The sequence below is a fragment of the Coregonus lavaretus genome (assembly GCF_964263955.1).
Source record: "Coregonus lavaretus genome assembly, chromosome: 28".
Lineage (NCBI taxonomy): Eukaryota > Metazoa > Chordata > Actinopteri > Salmoniformes > Salmonidae > Coregonus > Coregonus lavaretus.
Genome location: NC_140015.1, coordinates 8,568,199 through 8,589,926, shown reverse-complemented (window position 1 = coordinate 8,589,926; position 21,728 = coordinate 8,568,199). Strand labels below are relative to the sequence as shown.

At 40.4% G+C, this 21,728-nt stretch overlaps 2 protein-coding genes across 2 annotated transcripts; both read left to right on the top strand.

Moving 5' to 3' along the window:
• Nucleotides 1-1,008: 1,008 nt before the first annotated feature.
• On the top strand, nt 1,009-13,880 carry LOC311103761 (beta-1,4 N-acetylgalactosaminyltransferase 1-like; the record flags this gene model as incomplete). Its single annotated transcript, XM_084145409.1, has 10 exons — nt 1,009-1,154; nt 1,400-1,543; nt 1,881-1,987; nt 2,126-2,163; nt 6,017-6,194; nt 6,294-6,380; nt 8,249-8,430; nt 11,287-11,430; nt 12,276-12,507; nt 13,560-13,880. The coding sequence occupies 10 exons, from the start codon at nt 1,009-1,011 to the stop codon at nt 13,742-13,744; spliced, it is 1,443 nt and encodes a 480-aa protein (XP_084001535.1). The 3' UTR covers nt 13,745-13,880.
• Nucleotides 13,881-20,289: 6,409 nt separating this feature from the next.
• Nucleotides 20,290-20,647, top strand: LOC311103869 (guanine nucleotide-binding protein G(I)/G(S)/G(O) subunit gamma-T2-like; the record flags this gene model as incomplete). The annotated part of the gene is made up of 2 exons (XM_084145503.1): nt 20,290-20,373; nt 20,519-20,647. The coding sequence occupies 2 exons, from the start codon at nt 20,290-20,292 to the stop codon at nt 20,645-20,647; spliced, it is 213 nt and encodes a 70-aa protein (XP_084001629.1).
• Nucleotides 20,648-21,728: the final 1,081 nt, after the last annotated feature.

Below are 21,728 nucleotides of genomic sequence, written 5' to 3'. Positions count from 1 at the left end.
ATTTATTTCTGAACAGACGGCAGTAATTCTATAATAATAATAATAATAATAATAATAATATGCCATTTAGCAGACGCTTTTATCCAAAGCGACTTACAGTCATGCGTGCATACATTTTTTTGTGTAACTTTGGCAAATGTATTTCAATTTATCAGGGGTGCTCCAGCACCCTTCCCATGGCTATGATTCTATACGGAAATAAATGCTGAAGTACAACTCTGGAGAGATGGTAGTTGCAGGCTCATGCAGAGAGAGAGGGAAAGATCATTAAATTAATCTCATTCTGCTTCTGTGAGAGATACAGGCATGCTTCTCTCTCGCACCACAGCAACTGGTCTCTAGGCGACAATATTGTGCAAATCCTAAACCCGGGCTGTAGTGGAAGGACCACACACCATTTCCCGAGTTGTAGCGGGAGGACCATACACCAAGATGGTTATGATATCAATATTTGCGTATAAAGACGTTTCCACCGCCATTTCTTGCATAATTAATTTTACAGACACAAAAAGATCCCACCATGTCAACGAACAAATTCGGTCGGTGTTTATAACATTTCCATCACAGCTGTCATTATTTTTTTATTTTTTATTTTTTTTTTTTAAATATGGTGTGACTTTATTTGCAAAAAAAACGTGCATAGAAATGGTGATTGGAAACGTGGTGATAAATGATAAGCTGCTACTAACCCTTCACATGGAAGTGAAAGGTTAGTAGCAGAGCTGTAATTTATGAGTGAGAAAGCATATGCAGGAGCTAATATGCCTACAGCATATTACCCACGGGGCACAGACATACGTTTAAGGTCTAGTTTTGATTAACATTTGAGTTGTCAACTAACAAACAACAAAAAGTGGAACCATGTCATTGGATTTAGGTTTTTGCAAATCCAATCTATATATTTATGATGGCAATAATGTTGATTCAACCAGTTTGTTCCCAGTGGGTAGCCCTTCAAGATTTTACATTGCTTCCCTGGTCAGAATTTGATGCTCTTGTCTTCTACAGATGGACAGTCTTTTACAGATGGGTAGATGCAAGCAGGCACTTGTCCTAGCTATTCTCTGTCTGTCAGCATCAATGATGTACTTCTTCTTACTCCACTATTGCCCAACAGAGGAAGACACAGATCAATTAGTTCCTCAGCAAATAAGGTATATTTTCTTTTTTAGCAACTGTTTGTTTTAACTTTTGGTTTGAAGACTTCCACCAGTTATGGTGAAGCCTGAAATCACTTAGACATTTAAAAATGTAAAGGTACAATACACTTGTTTTTAAGATAGTTCTGCCATCGTGAAAATCAATAAAGTACTGTACCAGTTTTAAAATTGTATATTGGGCCTCTATCTTCAGCAATGTTCTTGTAGATTATTTTATATTTGTCCCTGTGAATCAATAGAGTCTTACCATCCACCAGTCCCAGACAACCCAATTGCAGTTGTCAGGGAAAGGGAATGCTTGTACTGAAAGATCACCTTCCAAAAGACCAGTATGATGACATAGTCAAACGAAGAGCTGAGGAGTACAGGAAGCATCATATCAGGTGGGTGAAAATACTACAAATGTAACCTGGTGTTATGGACATCAGTAAGCCTTTTCCCCTGATTTGGCGTATACCTGGCTCGAACTCGGGACCTCTGCTTCGCAACACTCGTGACCGCCCTCCTTAACAACATTTCAAGCTAACTGTGGAGTTAGTTTATTGCACATTCTTAATTCCGTTACACTGGCAACAAGGTCATTTCTGGACATGATATTCTTCCATTTCAAGAATGGAATAAAATCCACTAAATTGATTGTTATGTCTTAAATATGCACATGTGGACGGCCTAGGTGCTGTACTCAGGAAACATTTATGGGACCATTTGATAATCTCCTAGGACAAGCTCCAGTCTGAACAGGCTTATCTTTGCTCCATCCAACTCCCCTCTTCAGTATCCAATCCAGGGGTTCACTGTTGTCCCTCTTCAGAAGACATTGATACCAGGTAGCCTATGCAAGAACCACTTGTTTATGTACCGTCCATCATTAATAAAGAATAACTGTATACAGTATGTTCTTTGCAAAGCAATTACACAATAGATTAGTAACTATATTTAAATTGTTCTATAAAATATTATTTCAGGTTTAGCTCTCCATGCAGCAAAAATACAAAATTACAAGGTTGGTTCAAAACGCTTTGAAAGGATAATGGTCTTGAGGGTCTTATTTTCTCCATGTTGTAATGAACAACTGTTTGTTGGTGTTTGATTGGAATCTTTGGTAAGACTTTACAGTAAGGATAGTTATTGACATAACTTATGCAGTGTATGTTATGGCTAAGGCCAGTGTACAGACAAATGCAGAAGTCAATTTTACCCTTAATGTTAAGAGTTACCTGCTCTTTTTGGTGGTGGTTCTTTACATCAGGTGTCGTACAGTGGGGGAAAACGTATTTAGTCAGCCACCAATTGTGCAAGTTCTCCCACTTAAAAAGATGAGAGAGGCCTGTAATTTTCATCATAGGTACACGTCAACTATGACAGACAAAATGAGAAAAAAAAATCCAGAAAATCACATTGCAAGATTCTTAATGAATTTATTTGCAAATTATGGTGGAAAATAAGTATTTGGTCAATAACAAAAGTTTCTCAATACTTTGTTATATACCCTTTGTTGGCAATGACACAGGTCAAACGTTTTCTTTAAGTCTTCACAAGATTTTCACACACTGTTGCTGGTATTTTGGCCCATTCCTCCATACAGATCTCCTCTAGAGCAGTGATGTTTTGGGGCTGTCGCTGGGCAACACAGACTTTCAACTCCCTTCAAAGATTTTCTATGGGGTTGAGATCTGGAGACTGGCTAGGCCACTCCAGGACCTTGAAATGCTTCTTACGAAGCCACTCCTTCGTTGCCCGGGTGGTGTGTTTGGGATCATTGTCATGCTGAAAGACCCAGCTACGTTTCATCTTCAATGCCCTTGCTGATGGAAGGAGGTTTTCACTCAAAATCTCACGATACATGGCCCCATTCATTCTTTCCTTTACATGGATCAGTCGTCCTGGTCCCTTTGCAGAAAAACAGCCCCAAAGCATGATGTTTCCACCCCCATGCTTCACAGTAGGTATGGTGTTCTTTGGATGCAACTCAGCATTCTTTGTCCTCCAAACACGACGAGTTGAGTTTTTACCAAAGAGTTCTATTTTGGTTTCATCTGACCATATGACATTCTCCCAATCCTCTTCTGGATCATCCAAATGCACTCTAGCAAACTTCAGACGGGCCTGGACATGTACTGGCTTAAGCAGGGGGACACGTCTGTCACTGCAGGATTTGAGTCCCTGGCGGCGTAGTGTGTTACTGATGGTAGGCTTTGTTACTTTGGTCCCAGCTCTCTGCAGGTCATTCACTAGGTCCCCCCATGTGGTTCTGGGATTTTTGCTCACCGTTCTTGTGATCATTTTGACCCCACGGGGTGAGATCTTGCATGGAGCCCCAGATCGAGGGAGATTATCAGTGGTCTTGTATGTCTTCAATTTCCTAATAATTGCTCCCACAGTTGATTTCTTCAAACCAAGCTGCTTACCTATTGCAGATTCAGTCTTCCCAGCCTGGTGCAGGTCTACAATTTTGTTTCTCGTGTCCTTTGACAGCTCTTTGGTCTTGGCCATAGTGGAGTTTGGAGTGTGACTGTTTGAGGTTGTGGACAGGTGTCTTTTATACTGATAACAAGTTCAAACAGGTGCCATTAATACAGGTAACGAGTGGAGGACAGAGGAGCCTCTTAAAGAAGAAGTTACAGGTCTGTGAGAGCCAGACATCTTGCTTGTTTGTAGGTGACCAAATACTTATTTTCCACTATAATTTTCAAATAAATTCATTAAAAATCCTACAATGTGATTTTCTGGAAAAAAAATTCTCAATTTGTCTGTCATAGTTGACGTGTACCTATGATGAAAATTACAGGCCTCTCTCATATTTTTAAGTGGGAGAACTTGCACAATTGGTGGCTGACTAAATACTTTTTTCCCCCACTGTATCTACCATTTTCTGCTTAGCTTTTACTTCATGTAGGGGAGACCCGGGATGAAAGTAACACTTTTAGATTTTTCCTATTTACTCAGAGATCGATAGTGCTAGAGAAACCATATTTTATTATAAACAACTTACAGTATATATGTCCTACAACCTGCAACTGTAATTAAATGTCTAGGATAAATTACTTTAAAATATAAAGGCAGAGAACGAAACTAGCACAATGCTACCTTTGTACCTGCCAGGCGGGTCTAAACTAACACAGGCTTGGGTCAAAATTAACAGCTGGTCAAAAGTGCGCAATATCTGTCTTATTTACATTTTTCTGGTTTGTAATGCTGCTTACGTTCAACAAAGGTACAGTCAGCCATAGTTTCTTGTTTGTGTAGATTCAATAAATAAGTATATGATTTTGAAATTAATTCAAATTAACCATGCGTCAACATCGCAATGTTGCGCAACCACTATTTTGATTTTGATTAATCGGACTAAAATTATCACATAATAGCTATATTAACAATAATTTCTTTAATGGAAATGTTCAATGACTATTCATGTTTAGCCCTTCAAATCAGATGTGCGCCAGTTGTCTTTGTCATGCGTGCTCCTCGTGTCTTGATAGAATACACATTTATATTCTCTTAACAAATGGCAAACTCATCATGCTTTCCATGGCTTGAGGTAATTGACCCCCAGAATCATAGATATTTTTTTAACCACTAACCTGTCGATAAAAGCATATTGTGAGAAGCTAATCAAGTCAATTAATGCAGAATTCTAATGATGTCATATGTAATTTTAAAACTTTTAGATGACATTATGAAAGCAATATGAACTAGAGGAGACAAGGGCCAGTGCTTAAACATCTCTTTATTTTATTCAAGGTCGTCCCACCCGTCTCTCCTGTAACTTCTCTAAGGCTAACACCCAACACTAGCTAGGATGATACTTAAAACCTGTACTGTCGTTTAGTCACTAGATGGGTTAAGAAAAATGGCATATGAAAGCACAACTCTACAACCCAAAAACATTTCTGGGTCGGATTTGGCAGATTTTTTGCAGGGAGGTCGTCCATTAGGGACGTGCTGACTTCACTACATAATTCTAGGTTCTGTGTTATCTGAGAAAATGGGCATGTTACTTTCGCCCTGTGTTACTTTCGTCCCAGTATTATGATACTCATGATTTGTCCCACAGATGGTTTGTTTACGCTTCTACAGTTGTGACTAGATGGAGTAGGCCTACAACAGCTTCATCTAGTGGACGCATCGGGGACAGCAGTTGTTGACCATTGTAGCAAACCCTAACCTATTCTCCTAACCTGCTACATTTATTCACCTAACCTGCTGCGTTAGTTATCCTAACTTGCCACGTTAATTCACCTAACCTGCCGCGTTAATTATCCTAACCTGCTATGTAAGCAAACCATCTGTGGTGACAAATCATCAGTACCATCACACCGGTTCTCCCTGTCTTCCTTTCCTTTTTGCAATGAAGTAAGCAGCAAATAGTTTTTTCCTCAGTTACAGTATGTCTGTTTGAGACCGCATTGATATGAACAGGATTGACAAGGTTTTTTCAAATATTTTACCTAGCTAACTGCCTATCCACAGACAGTTACACAAATATTAAAGGCAGATGTTCAAATTAAAGTTGTACCACGTAGAACAAATTCCTCCACCTATTTTTCACAGTTGTTTACAATGACAAGTTTTGTTCTCCAAAAGACACAAATCATTTTTGAACTGGATATCTAAACGATAAATCTCAATTCACAAAGTGTTGTTCTGCTTCAATCTAACTTCTAACAACAAAACTTAATTTTAATACACATTTGAGGAACTTAATTGATTAGAGAAAGAAGTATGCAGATGCTAACAGGAACCACATTGATTCAACAACTGTACAATCACATAAGTTCCATAGAAGTGGAAAATGGTCCATCTTCTCAACTTTTGACCTCAGTCTACGAAAATGCTATGGTGTTATGTACCTGCAGGTTACTCTGAGTGTGTCCAGTGGTGTCCTGGCCATCAAGGCCCTTGGAGAGGGGGACAAAGAGAGACAGGGAGAGAAAGAAATCACTGTCCAGTCTACCAGCCTATCTGACCTCAACAATCTTCTGGGACGAATGACCTACACCAGCACTGTGTACCGGATGAGGACTGGAGACCTGGGTAAGGCCGTAGATCCAGGTTTCCTACCATACCCATGTCTTTCTCTCTACATGATCTGAGACCATCATATGACACCACCCTTCCCTGCTCTTTCACCAGCTCACTTCACGTTTGAACACCATGAGGCTGTCTTCCCTATTGTCATCCAGCAGCCATCAGTGCCTGTTTTATATGACATAGGAAACGGTGAGATCCCCCTTTATTCCCTTGTAATGTAGCCAGTATCTGAAAGTGAAAGTGTGGCATTAAGCATCCTCATGAACGCTGGTGTATTGACATAGTCAGGTCCAACATTTTTGGCACCCTTGATAAAGATGAGCAAAAAATAATGAAAATACTAATTTGCTGTATATTGTATGCAAGAAAATAGAGAAATTATGTAATGTTATAGTAATACAATTGCTCAGAGAAAGATTTTGTTTAAGAAGTAAAAAAGATAGGGGTGAAAATGATTGGCACCCCTGTTTTCAACACTCAAGCACCCTCCCCTTGCGAGAATAACGACACTGAGACTTTTTCTAAAATGCTTTATGAGATTGGAGAACACATTGGGATGGATCTTAGACCATTCCTCCATACAGAATCTTTACAGATTTTTGATATCCTTCGTCCTGGTACTTGGTAAAGTTCATGATGCCATTGACCTTAATGGCCCCTGGACCAGTGGAAGCAAAAATAGCCCCATAACATCAAAGATCCACCACCATATTTACAGTAGATATGAGGAAATGTTCTGCATATACAGTACTTCCGTTTTTTCGACGCCAAACCCACCACTGGTGTGCGTGGCCAAAACCTCTATTTTGACATCTGACCATAGCACCGGTTCCAATCCAAGTGCCAATGCTGTGCCAAACTCCAGGCGGTGCTATAGTCAGATGACAAGAAAATAGAGCTCTTTGGCCACGTGCACCAGTGGTGAGTTTGGCATCGGAAAACTGATACACATACTCGCCAGCATTGCTAGTAATTAGCTTGCAAAAAACGGAACAGTCCGTGGGAAGCCAGAAGTTATATAAAATTGAATTTCAACTTACTCTGCCGGTTGTCTGGTAACGTATTATTAAACAGACTTTCCTAATGTGACAGCCTGTGAGGTCAGTGAGAGGGTTTTGTGGATGCAGGAACAGTCATGTATGCTTTTTTACGTAATAGTGTAGGTTAATAAGGAGAATAAAACCAATATCAAAGTTATCAATATCTTATTGAATTATCATTTTACATTTACAAGACGCTCTTATCCAGAGCGACTTACAGTTAGTGAATATATATATATTTTTTTATACTGGCCCCCCGTGGGAATCGAACCCACAATCCTGGCGTTGCAAACGCCATGCTCTATTAACTGAGCTACATCCCTGCCGGCCATTCCCTCCCCTACCCTGGACGACGCTGGGCCAATTTTGCGCCGCCCATGAGTCTCCCGGTCGCGGCCGGCTGCGACAGAGCCTGGATTTGAACCAGGTTCTCTAGTGGCACAGTTAGCACTGCGATGCAGTGCCTTAGACCACTGCGCCACTCAGGAGTACATTATTATCAATATTGATTACCACCACTAGCAAACATTTTGTATAAAACCTTAAAAGGACCCCTAATCTATGGATTTCACATGATTGAGAATACATATATGCATCTGTTGGTCAGAGATACCTTTAAAAAAAGTAAGAGCGTGGATCAGAAAACCAGTCAGTATCTGGTGTGACCAACATTTGCCTCATGTAGCGCGACACATGTACTTTGCATAGGGTTCAGGCTGTTTAATCATTTTCTTGATATGCCACACATGTCAGGTGGATGGATTATCTAGGCAAAGGAGAAATGCTCACTAACAGGGATGTAAACAGGTGTGCACAAAATTTGATAGAAATAAGCTTTTTGTGCGTCTGGAAAATGTCTGGGATCTTTTATTTCAGCTCATGAAGCATGGGACCAACACTTTACATGTTGCGTTTATATTTTTGTTCAGTGTACAAATCAAATAGACACGTCCACCTCCAATTGCTGTAGGATCTAGGATGTCGCTGCATTAAACCAGAGATGATCTCTCATTGCAGATATCAACTCCCAGGTGACCATCGTCACTAAGACGTTTCTGAGATACACCGAGCTGCAGGTCCTCATTAGTAGCATAAGGACCTATTACAAGGACATCAAAATCATTATCGCCGACGACAGCCTGGAGCCACAGAAAGTGAACGGCTCCAACATTGAGCAGTACATCATGCCCCCAGCACAGGTACAAGCTGGTTTTGGTCAAATTGAAAACCTCAAAGTGGACATTCAGTGTGAATTGATGATGGACATAAAATACTGTTGTGTTGAGCATGTATGATTGAATTTCTGAGTTGAAAGGAATAGAAATACGATTTTATTGAAATGTTATTGTCAATTATTGTGATATGTGCATGTCTTAATTAACCCAGGTGTATGTATGTGTCTCCTGGAGCAGATCAGTGCAATAAGGGCAACCTGCCATAGACCTACACTTACAGATGTAGGATCTTAATTTGAGCCAGTTTGCTACAGCAGGAAAATAATCCTGCAGCAACAGGAAATGTGGATTATAATTAATGGACATTTTTGTAGGGGTTGATGCTTTTTTTGTTAGGGCAAATTAAGTCAAGTTTTAAAGTGCAAATTACAAACGTTAGCTGTGCAGGAAAATTCTCAGCAACAGTCATCAAATGAAGATCCTACATCTGTAACAAACTCAAGTCGGCCACACTGGAATTTAATATATTATTTTTAGAAGAACGCAGACAACAACCAAAGCCTTGAGAAGTTTGAATTGTCATTATCAGCAGCAGCAGTCAAACAAATGAACAGGTTTTGGCAACAGCCTTCATTAGCATGCACGTTTATTTAAATGACGTCACAACCATTTTTCTCATTCATGGTGGCTATTGTTGAAACAAAAGGCTTGTATAAATGGCTGAGTTTACACAGGCAGCCCAATTCTGTTTTAGTTTTTTTCACTAATTGGTCTTTTGACCAATCATATCAGCTGTGAAAAAGATCTGATATGAAAAGATCTGATGTGATTGGTCAAAAGACCAATGAGTGGAAAAAATATTACAATTGGGCAGCCGGTGTAAACACAGCCTACCTGGCTGTATCATCTGTCCTTTGTCCTGATCTTGTCCACATTCTTATTGTGGCCACATTTTTAGACTGGTGTAGACGATTAAAAGACTAATTGTTCTTTCTGACCACCTCCCGAGGTAGACACGCATTGTCTGGATATCTTACAACTGTAGACGGATCTGGACAGTGAAACCATTTAAATCATCATTATCACGCCCTCTAAAATCATTGACAGGTGATGCCATTGACCTATGGCATCAATATGTCTTAAAATAAATATTATTTAGAGAGAATATCTGTCGAATATTTTGCATACAAGGAGGCACTAGGATATGGTCACAATGCAGACAGTGGACGGTTAAGAGACATTTCACTACCATGTGTAGATGCAAACGGTTACAATGTGGACAGGTGCGTTGTCAGTGGGGTGGCAGGGGTGGAACCCCCCTTGAAATATCATTGCCCCCCCCCCCCCATTCTCATTGGGTCAGAGCGCTGTCAATCTGGCTCAGATTGTAGATGAAATTTTGCTATTCAGCAGTTAAGTGGTTTTGGTTTTCTTCCTTAACATTTCGACCTTTGCAATATTCAAGTAATTTGATATATTTTCTTATTAGCCTTATCAACATAGAAACTGGTTGTAGTTTTTGTGCTACAACGGTTAAAAAGGCCATTCTGTAACAATATAGCTAAAACCACTATTGTTTTTCAGTGTCAGGGTAGCCTGTCATTTCGGTCATTTGTGTGGTATTAAAAAAGATTCTGCTAACTCCAGTAATGTAAATTGCTTTCATCAATCTAACCATGTCAGAATAACTTTATTTTTTCTCTTAAAATATACTGAGCAGTGGAGGCTGGTGGGAGGAGCTATAGGAGGAAAGGCTCATTGTAATGGCTGGAATGAAATTAATGGAATGGTATCAAACACATGGAAACCACATGTTTGACTCCGTTCCGTTTATTCCATTCCAGCCATTACAATGAGCCCATCCTCCTATAGCTCCTCCCACCAGGAAGCATGTTTTATTCTGAGTTCGGACATATAAAGTTTGTATGTGAACTACTTCTAAGAGGCATACATTCAGTTGTTCCGAACACACTTCACTCGCGCTAAAGAGGGAGGCTCGCTCGGCTAGTGCTATCACATGCGCAAATCAAATACCTCTGGAACGCTGATTTAAGGTGTCCTGATAATTCTAAAGACTGCTCAGAAACCCATGTGGTTTAATCGGCGTATGCTTACTTTGATTTTGACCTTAGGCAGATTAAAATAAACAGAGTGTTGTTTACATGACTATTGCATAACCTGGCTACTGCCATAATCAGTTTAATATCCAATTATTAGTGTGCATGTAAATGTATTCACTGATTGAAGTGGATTTAACAAGTGACATCAATAAGGGATCATAGCTTTCACCTGGTCAATCTATGTCATGGAAAGAGCAGGTGTCCTTACTGTGTTGTACACTCAGTGTATAATCATGCCAACCATTGTGAATATGTTGTGGAATTTAATTTGAATTTTGATCATGTACATAATAAATGTTAAATATGAAGAAAAGCAGTATGACAATCAGCTAGAAATAATAGGTTTGATCACTGTTGTTGCTGGGAATTTTCCTGCGCCACAGGAAATGCAGATGAGCTTTGTGATTTACATAAATTCACTCAAAACCTGTGCTAACACATGGTAATATTAACAGTATTGCACTTTTTATGTAGCATAATTTTGGCCAGCTAATAGCCTAACCACTGATCAAGCAACATTATGTACTAAACTTTCAAATCCCTTTGCTGCAGGACTATTTTGCTACGACAATTCCGGTCAAATTAAGATCCTACATCTGTATGCATTACGAACCCTGCACCCAAAGACTTTTGATGATGAACTATTGAGTTGGGAACACATTATGCAGTTAACAAGTCTACCATTCTTTTTTTATAGGATAATTTTATTACAGATAGGCACTGATACAAAGTAATTTTGAGGACATTTTCCTTCCCAAAGGGCTGGTTTGCTGGCAGGAACCTGGCTGTCTCTCAGGTCACTACCAAATACTTATTCTGGGTTGATGACGACTTCCTGTTCACAGACAAAACCAAGATCGAGAATCTGGTGGAGGTGATGGAGGCCACACCAGAACTAGACGTGGTGAGCAGAGTAACTGTAACCTGATCCCTGATCTGTCACCAGGCTAGAAAAAGTTTTACCTGTTTTGCTTAGACTGGGGCTGGAATTCAGTGGTAACACAACTCTCAACCAACACTTTCTCTTCACAATATTGATGGTGTCAAGGTCCTCCCCTCCAGTGAGGTTCAAAACCTTTGTGTGATACTTGACAACCAGCTCTCTTTTGAGGCCCTCATCAAAAGTGTGACCAACATCACATTTTCCATCTATAGAACATCTCCCTTCAGCAGCCTAATAACTATGTGACAGGGCTTTCAGTTGTGCGGCTCTGCGGCTGTGGAACACACTTCCATACACTGTTAGGGCTGCAGAGTCTCTGTCCTCGTTTAAGGCACAGCTCAATACCCTGCTGTTCAGAAAAGCTTTCAAGGACCTCTGCTAATTCTATTCTCATGTCCTCTGGATCTGACAACACGTGAATATAGCTTTATTTGTTGTCTGTGTTCCACACTCTTGGAAAAAAGGATTCCAAAAGGGTTCAACAGCTGTCCCCATAGGATAACCCAATTTGGTTCAAGGTAGAACCCTCTGTGGAATGGTGTCTACATGGAACCGAAAAGGGTTCTACCTATAATTAAAAATAGTTATTCAAAGGGTTCTCCTATGGGGACAGCAGAATTACCCTTTTAGGTTCTAGATACAGTATTAGGAAGAAACAAAAGTGCTATGTTCTCTGTGTTTTGGATTGTTTCTATTGTATTTTTTTCCTACGCATTGGGTCTGAGAAATGCGCTTTACAAATTAAATGAATAATTATTATTATTACTACATGTGAACCTGCTCTGTTCTCTGCCTCCTGTGATTAGGTGGGCGGCTCTGTGGCGGGCCACGGCCCGTTCTACTTCTCTTTGGTGTACGAGGAGGGTAATGGTGAGGACGGGGGTTGTCTGAACAGAAAGCGTGGAGTGAAATACCAACCTGTTCCAGGCTTCCCCAACTGCTCCTTCACCAGCGGGGTGGTCAACCTTTTCCTTGGTCGCACCGACGCCGTGCTCAAAGTGGGCTTTGACCCCCTGCTGAAGAGAGTGGCGCATTCAGGTGGGCTTATTTTTTTATTTCTTTCATTTAACCGTTATTTATCCAGGATGTCCCGCTGAGGTCCGAAGATCTCCATTAGGAGGGATACTTTTTTAAATCTATCTATCTATCTATCTATCTATCTATCTATCTATCTATCTATCTGTCTGTCTGTCTGTCTGTCTGTCTGTCTGTCTGTCTGTCTGTCTGTCTGTCTGTCTGTCTGTCTGTCTGTCTGTCTGTCTGTCTGTCTGTCTGTCTGTCTGTCTGTCTGTCTGTCTGTCTGTCTGTCTGTCTGTCTGTCTGTCTGTCTGTCTGTCTGTCTGTCTGTCTGTCTGTCTGTCTGTCTGTCTGTCTGTCTGTCTGTCTGTCTGTCTGTCTGTCTGTCTGTCTGTCTGTCTGTCTGTCTGTCTGTCTGTCTGTCTGTCTGTCTGTCTGTCTGATCTCCTTCTTGATTATTTTAGGAGGGAGACTTGGCCAATATGTATTATGTATGTACATATACAGTATGAGAAGTGCACAATGTGTATGACAGAGGTATTGTATAATATATGTAAAATGTTGAGTGTGTAATGTACAGTCAGTCTATTTTTTACTGTATATAGCAGTACTGTGTGTCTAAGATAATTTTCCCACCAGGGACATTTAAAGTTCATCCTATGCTAAGAGGGCAGTTAAAACCCCAGTAAAAACAGTTGCACATATTTTACATTTACATATTAGTCATTTAGCAGACACTCTTATCCAGAGTGACTTGCAGGAGCAATTAGGGTTAAGTGCCTTGCTCAACGGCACATCGACAGATTGCAGCAAGTCTGTAAACTATGTCAATAGGAAATCTGGAAAGCTGTGTCAATAAGAAAGACAGAGGGACAAATTCAAGAGTGATGTTCAGTTTCAGTGTTGTTGGGTTACGTGTGGTAAGTTTTGAAGAAGTCAATTGTTTATATAGATGATTATGAACCTGTTGCTGTTTTAACCCATGCTGCTGTTATTATGCTTAAGGCACTGCTCTGTCTTTGGTAATTCATATTTGGTCCATTCCATTTTCCCTGTCCATATGTCTGTTTCAGAGTTCTTCATGGATGGGTTGGGCAGTTTGCTGGTTGCCAGCTGTAGTCATGTCAGCGTCGACCACCAACCCAAAATTAAAAACGCAAAGTACTCATCGTTCCGAAAACAACAATCAAAAGACGCAGAAGACAAACTAGCCCGCCACTTCTTCAAGAACCACCTGAAATGTATCCGTTATGGATAGTTTACAAAGAAGTAAACAGTGAAAATAGTGGTTCAATTGTGAGGTGCAATAATCCAAATATGTAATCGCGGCATCCCGTCTGTAGTGGCGCAGTTCTCTTCAAAAAATGTAAAGCCACAGGTATCTACAGGAAGCAAATTAGTATGAGGCAAAGAAACCAGTATCTTCTTTTGACTATTTAGTGAAAAAATAAAGGTTTTACAGAGTCACATTTAGAACGGTCTAGAAACTGTGTTGCTCCAGGTACTTTCTCCTCTACTGAGTTCTGTGGTCACAGGAGTGATGTCACATGGATTCAACTAATGGAGCATTCTAACAGAGTGTTTTCTAAACAAAATGGAATGTTCTCAATAGATATAAATATGTTGACAAATATGCAGAAATATGTGCAGAAATAATTATCTTTCTAGCAAAATGCTCTTTCTTGCAATATGGATCCTACACGTCTATTTAAAATGATACGGTTACTTGGTGCACCACGAAACGTTTAGAAGATATCAATATGCCTTTTATATCATGAAATGTTTATCTTGAGTCCAACAGTTTGCCTTAATGACTTAACAACCAACTTGATCTGTCCCCTTAGTTGCCACACTACTTGTCGGACCAGTTAGAATGAACGCTGTTATTTCTGTTCATTTGTTGCAATGTTTTTTAATTTTTTTTTGGTCTGTTTCCTCATCTCCTCTCCTTCATGACTACTGATGAGTGAACTGACTGTATAGAAATGCAGCTGTTTTATGGGAAGCACATAGAGGTAGATAGAGGACTCCTCTTTTATATATGTGCCATTATATCATCTGTGACAGCATGGACAGCTCCATTGAGGCTACAACCCATAGGAATCCCCACTACTTTAAAATGGCAGAAGCATGGTGGAAGCCCTCAATGGCGCTGCCCATGCTAAAACGGCCTTTTGGCCACTAGAGGCCTCTATCATTCTCTATGGGGAAGCAGCTCAAGCCCTAGTCTCATACAGGCTAACATGCACTTCTGCTCTCCATATCTGCAACTTGGTGGCAATGGAACTAGTGCACTCACACAGAGATGAGGACGACAGTGTTAGCTTGTAGTCATTGGTTAGCATGTTAACTATCCTGACCACCATCTGAGCACTGATTTGAAAGAATAGGTGAAAAGACTGGCGATACAAGTGACTATGGGACTAATGCACCAATCTGTCCTTTCAAATAAAGTATCAACTGTAGGAAGAAATCATTGTGCATCACAAGTAACTTTTCTCATATCTCTTCCAAGACATTTAATGTACCTCCTCCTACAGCTTTGAAGATAAGTCAGTTTTTTAAAATTTGTATTGAACTGAGTTGTGTATAATTTGTATTATTCAAATTATCTCCAATCCTTGTTCTTTCAATGATTAAGAAGCCACTTTAAGCTGGTTTATCATTTTCTTGTTAAGATGTTGTAAAGAGAGACACACCATTGACCACTGATTTATTGTAAAAAAGTATGATTTTTTTATTTTAAAAATTACAATACAAAACATCCATATACAAACGAAAACATACAGACAGTCAAACATCAATAACATCACCCCTGCCCAGATCCACCTGCTCACACCCATCTCCAGCACCCGCATCATTCTCCGCCACATGGCCTCAAACTGCACCATTTTGTTTCTCTCCGTCACCCACGCACTTTCAACATTTAGATAATAAAACATTTGACCTGTCCATTGTTTAAAGGTGATTGACGAGAAAAGTATCATCCAACCCATCAGGTATCTCGCTGCACACTCATATGCCATTTCTTAAAATATGCAGACAGACGGATTGAAAGTGATTATTTCAGATGAAATGTGTTTCTTTACTGTGACCCTTTCACCCGCCATCTACAGTTTGAATAAACAAATTACAAATCGAATCTAATTGTTGAAAACGGAATGCTTACTTACACTATACACTATATACAAAAGTATGTGGACACCCCTTCAAATTAGTGGATTTGGCTATTTCAGCCACACCCGTTGTTGCCGGTGTATAAAATCGAGCACACAGTCATGCAATCTACAAAGACAAACATTGTCAGTAGAATGGCCTTAATGAAGAGCGCAGTAACTTTCAACGTGGCACCGTCATGGGATGCCACCTTTACAACAAGTCAGTTCGTAACATTTCTGCCCTGCTAGAGCTGCAGTCATGCACTCACTACCGAGTTCCAAACTGCCTGCCTCTGCCTTAGTTTCAGTGAAGGGAAATCTTAACGCCTCAGCATACAATGACATTCTAGATGATTCTGTGTTTCCAACTTTATGGCAACAGTTTGGGAAGGCCCTTTCTTGTTTCAGCATGACAATGCCCCCATGCACAAAGCGAGGTCCATACAGAAATGGTTTGTTGTGATCGGTGTGGAAGAACTTGACTGGCCTGCACAGAGCCCTAACCTCAACCCCATCTAACACCTTTGGGATGAATTGGAATGCTGACTGCGAGCCAGGCCCGACCTCACTAATACTTGTGGCTGAATGGAAGCAAGTCCCCACAGAAATGTTCCAACATCTAGTGGAAAGCCTTCCCAGAAGAGTGGAGGCTGTTATAGCAGCAAAGGGGGGACCAACTCCATATTAATGCCCATGATTTTGGAATGAGACATTCAACGAGCAGATGTCCACATACTTTTGGTTATGTTGTGTATTTTCCTTTTAAAATGACACACAAGTAATCCAGCAATTAATTTATGTGAGTGAGAGGTCTTAGTAAACGTGGGGATTTATCTTGAGTACTTGTTTTCCTACCTTTTCAGGACCCCAGTGTCCTAACAATTCACCCGAATATCCTGACAAGGTAGGAAAACAATACATTGTTTTAAAAATCTGAACTTTTTTCATATCCTGAATTTGTTAAAATGCAATTTTAAGCTTAAGAGTTAGGTTTAGGGTTTTTGTTAGGTTTAGGTTTTTGGGGGTTAAGGTTAAGTTAAGGGGTATGGTTAGGTTTAGGGAAAAACATTTTTACTCCCAAACAAAAATAAATACTCTCCAAAAAATCCTGAAATGTCACGAAAATAAAGAAAATAAAACTGTGTGTGTATGTGTGTCAGCTGTAATGTGTATTGTAACACAGTGGTCACACAATATTCTATTTTAGATTAACCCCCCCCAGGGTTCAGTCATTAATCTAATGGATTAAGACGGACAAGACTCTGAAATGGGATTGGGAGGATTTGACTCAGGAAGCAATTTGTCTCTGGGCTAAAAGGGTTGGTCATTCAGGATGTGGCCTTTAAAGGGGCAATCTGGGATTGATACACAATTTTGGATTGATGATATATAGCTATTGATTTTAGAAGAATATCATTAATAAGTGCCTCATGAGATTAGTTCAACGGTCTTTCTCCATCACAATCCCAAATATTAGATTGTTTAACAAAATTATTTGTAAATAATGTAATTGTAAACCATCAGTGTATAGCTTCAAAACATGGTTAAAACTATAATGTTGATCCCATAGATAGGCTATGGATGCAAGAACTGACCGTCTATACATTTGACAGTGTTACATTTCTCCAGCCCTACAGATGTAGGATCTTAATTTGAGCCAGTTTGCTACAGCAAGAAAATAAGAGGGGTTGATACACTTTTTGTTAGGGTGAATCAAGTCTGACATTTTAAAGTGAAAATTACAAATTTGGAAGCCTTTTTAAACATTGAATACACTATAAATTTGCATTTCCGGCTGTGCAGGAAAATTCTCAACAACAAAAGACAGATAAAAAAAAAATCCTACATCTGTATCCATCGATCCTACATCTGTATCTGTCTGAGATTGCTCCTTCGATTAGAGGTGACATGGGGCCAGATACCAAATGTGACAGGCCTCAGGATCAGATGGGACAGAAGCAGATGACCAGCAAGGTCACTGTTAAGAGGCAAAACAGGGATGAGGGATTGGAATTGTTTTTGCAAGTGAAGTCCTGAAGGATCTAGAAGGGTTTGAATGGGGCTTGCCTAGAAACCAACTCATAACATGCCTGACAATTAAACAGTATGCCTATGTTATACTGTATAGTTCTTATTGTCATTCCTTATCTAATCTGAACTTTAACCCCCCAATTAAATCCATCACAATCCTCACCTGTCCTTACAATACAGAGTTAACATTCTGAGTGAACCCAGTGCAGTGCAGTTTTCCTTTCCAAATCAATTGATTGAATTGGGGCCTCATTTTGGCACTGAGAGTGTGTGAATGAAAGTCTGTAAGTGGGCCAGGCTGTTTTAAAATGATTACCTGGTCATGATTCCTGGTCAATCAGAATGCTCATATCCGTGTTCCATTTAAAACTTTTTTTCTCCTGTTTTTGACCTCTGGTGAGAGTGGAAGTTGCTCATAATAAGCACAGATTTAGGGCCAGTTTAAACTTTTAAACCCCATAATAAAGGTCAGGATTGGCATTGTGAGAGCTGATCCAGGACCTGTGGTTTGGGAGCATTTGGCTGAGGCTGATACTCTCTCTATATCCTCCTGTGATACTCAAAGGTCATATGTAATTTGAGGTTGACATTTGGCCCAGATAATTATTATAGACTAATCTGATTAGGAACAGAGAGGGGGGCATGTTTTTCTGGGCAATAGTCTCCTCCCAATTTGTCACGTGCCATCTGGAGTACACCCTGAAGAGGAGAGCTGAGGGACAGGGTAAGCCAGTTGGACTCAGGAGGGAGGCAACCCAATCACAACGGTCCTATAGAGGGCGAGAGACTACACTTTCCCTGCATCGACTGTCCCCACAACCAATAGGTGAGTGATGCCCAGAGGAGAGGATGAGGAGGGGATGTAGATGTAACTACAGTCTAGGCCATTAGCCTGGACCAGTGTTCAGGGAGATTCTAGCTCAATTGAGCAATTCATTGAATTCAATCTATGCATTTAAAACTTCTTTTCGATTTTCAATTGAGGGACAGATTTTTTTTATTGACCGGAGTTGACAAGCCATACTACTACATTTTATGTAGTATCACATTTCTAATAGGATCAATTAACCGATGTATTTGTGTAATTGACTACTCTGAGTTGTTTTCACTATTGTTAGACATAACTCAGAGGTCTCTTTTTAGACTAAATTTCTGTCTTTCCTCTTCTTTTCATAGGCCATATAAATGGCCTTGTTGGGACAGAAATGAATGGATGAATGCAGTGTGTGTTTGCTCAGTGTGGCTAGAAGTCACAATGTAATGAAGCTGTTGTCTGCACCACCCACTGTCACAGTGGCTTCCTTACCTGCTATAATTGTTAATGTGACATATAATTGCTTGTTTTGGGTTTGGTTGGTTGCCTGATTATGTTGGCACAGTGTGTTGGTAGAGGGTAGGACTGAAGTAGTACCAAACAAAGAACACCAACCACATAGCCTTCATGTATTTCAAAAGTTCAGTTGTATGACATATTCTTTTAGGAAGGACTACAACTGAGTACCGTGGAAACCATGGAAACAGATGTCAATAGTTCATTAGTTTGTTCATACAGTCATATCTAAGGCTCCCCTTTTGTAGGCCTGCGAATGAATTTCCCTCCCCCCAAAATATAATATATACTGTATATATTTTGGAACTCAGTTGGGGTATTCTCAACTCCCCATGGCAAAATTTAATTTTTTAAAATTTACGTCATTTAGCAGACGCTCTTATCCAGGAGCAATTTACAGGAGCAATTAGGGTTAAGTGCCTTGCTCAGGGGCTCATCGACAGATTTTTCACCTAGTCAGCTCGGGGATTAGAACGAGCGACCTTTCGGTTACTGGCACAATGCTCTTAACCACTAAGCTACCTGCCGCCCTATGTGTAGAATTGCAGCAAACTTGCTTTAAAACTGCAACATTTTCTTTACGCCCTATGGCAAAATGTGTAGAATTGCAGGAAATTAACTCTACAACTTCAAAAATGTCTCTCTGCGGTCAAGAGACCAGCGAGCCACTGCGGCCCCTCATGATCAGTTCCGATTTTTTGTGGCCCCGACCCCTTCAAAGTCACCCATCCCTGACCTAAGATGTCTTTTACTGTGTCAGTGTATGCCCATAGAGATCAACTCTACTTAAAAACAAGATATTATTAGAGTTGCATTCCTGGCGACTGGCCATACAAAGTTACACAATGTATAGGCTGTGTTCTTATTGGATAATCCTGTTCTGCAACCTTCTTTAGCTTGTTGTGACATCATATAGTTATTTTACCACACATGCAATAGAAAACAGGCCAGGGTGCCTTGGACCGGTCATCCCAGCATGAGATTCCTAAGAAAGAGGAATTATATGGATTTGAAAGGTGAAGATTAAGACCTGGGTTCATGGGCTTACACACTAAAGTGCTTTGTTGAAGACTGATACAAGAATATCAAACAAGTATGCCAACCTGTTCAATTAGTGAATTCATTCACAAATCCAAAAGACCCTCACGTGGATTTAGATGAGTTATGATCTTTATTGACAAGCAACAAGATAAGAGGCACCCGTTATAGCATGGTGAATGTTTGATGTTTCTTTTCTGTGCCCTCTCTAATGGGTCCTCTCCCCTCCTTCCTTCTCAGGGAAAGATGGCTCGGGATATGTCAGATATTGACATCCTCAAGATGGAGCTGGAACAGCTGAAGAAAGAGGTCTCGACACCCAGGGAGCCTGTAAGTACCATCAATGGGTCCATATAGAGAAGCTCTGTAGCATTGCAAAGGCATCACTGTAAACTGATACAGTCCCATTGAACTGAAGTAGCATGTTGAATTGAAATAATCCAAACTTCTATTGACCCCTCTCCGTTTCTCTTAGGTGTCCAAGACATCCAAGGACATCATGGAGTGGTGTGAGGCTGCGTCTGGTACAGACCTCTTGATAACAGGAGTGCCAGATGATAAGAACCCCTACAAGCCTGAGAAGGGGGGCTGCATAATCACCTAGCCCGCCCGAGGACAAACAGCCCCAGGCGGGACACAAGGAAAAACATCCTATTTTATTTTCTCAGTTTCAGCCTTTTCAGCACTGCAAAGAGTCGTTCATAGCTGCAATAAATTAGCGATTTGTTCCTATGTGAATACAACAAGAGAGACTTCCACTAGGTTAGCCAGTTTTGGACAACACAACTTGTCACACTGACTAGGCCACACAAAGTCACCTGAGGTCACTGGAGCTGAGGAGGAGGAGATTTATCTGGGGACGATTCAGGGGATTAGTGGGATCTCTTGGTTACGATGCTGTCCTTCCTTTCTCCTTGACAACCTATGACCCTACCCTCCTCACCTGTCTGTTATCTCTGGCGGTTCTAGAGATTCCAAACAGGCTCCGGAATGTTCCAATTGCACCCACCACTGACTTGGTTTTGTTATGCTTGTAAATAACATGTATCCAGTACAGCAGTTTCTGTGACTTCTCTGTGACTTCTCTATGACTTCTCTGTGACTTCTCTCTTGTTTTGCACCTCATATGAACATGGATCCTCTCATGCTGCACGTATCCCTTGATTCAATCAAGTTGTAATGTACTGTGAATGGATCAGCTTGTCTGAAGCACCCTAACACAAGTGGGAGGCATGACATGAACAGACCAGAGGCAGTGGTTGTGGTTCCGTTTCTTTTTGTATTGTTAATGAACAGGTTTTTCTTCGCCCGACAAAATAATTCCAATACAGTATAACGTTCAACCACTGGTCCTGGAGTGGCCTAGCCAGTCTCCAGACCTTAATCCCATAGAAAATCTGTGGAGGGAGCTGAAGGTTCGAGTTGCCAAACATCAGCCTCGAAACCTTAATGACTTGGAGAAGATCTGCAAAGAGGAGTGGAACAAAATCCCTCCTGAGATGTGTGCAAACCTGGTGGCCAACTACAAGAAACGTCTGACCTCTGTGATTGCCAACAAGGGTTTTGCCACCAAGTACTAAGTCATGTTTTGTAGAGGGGTCAAATACTTATTTCCCTCATTAAAATGCAAATCAATTTATAACATTTTTGACATGCGTTTTTCTGGATTTATTTATAGTTATTCT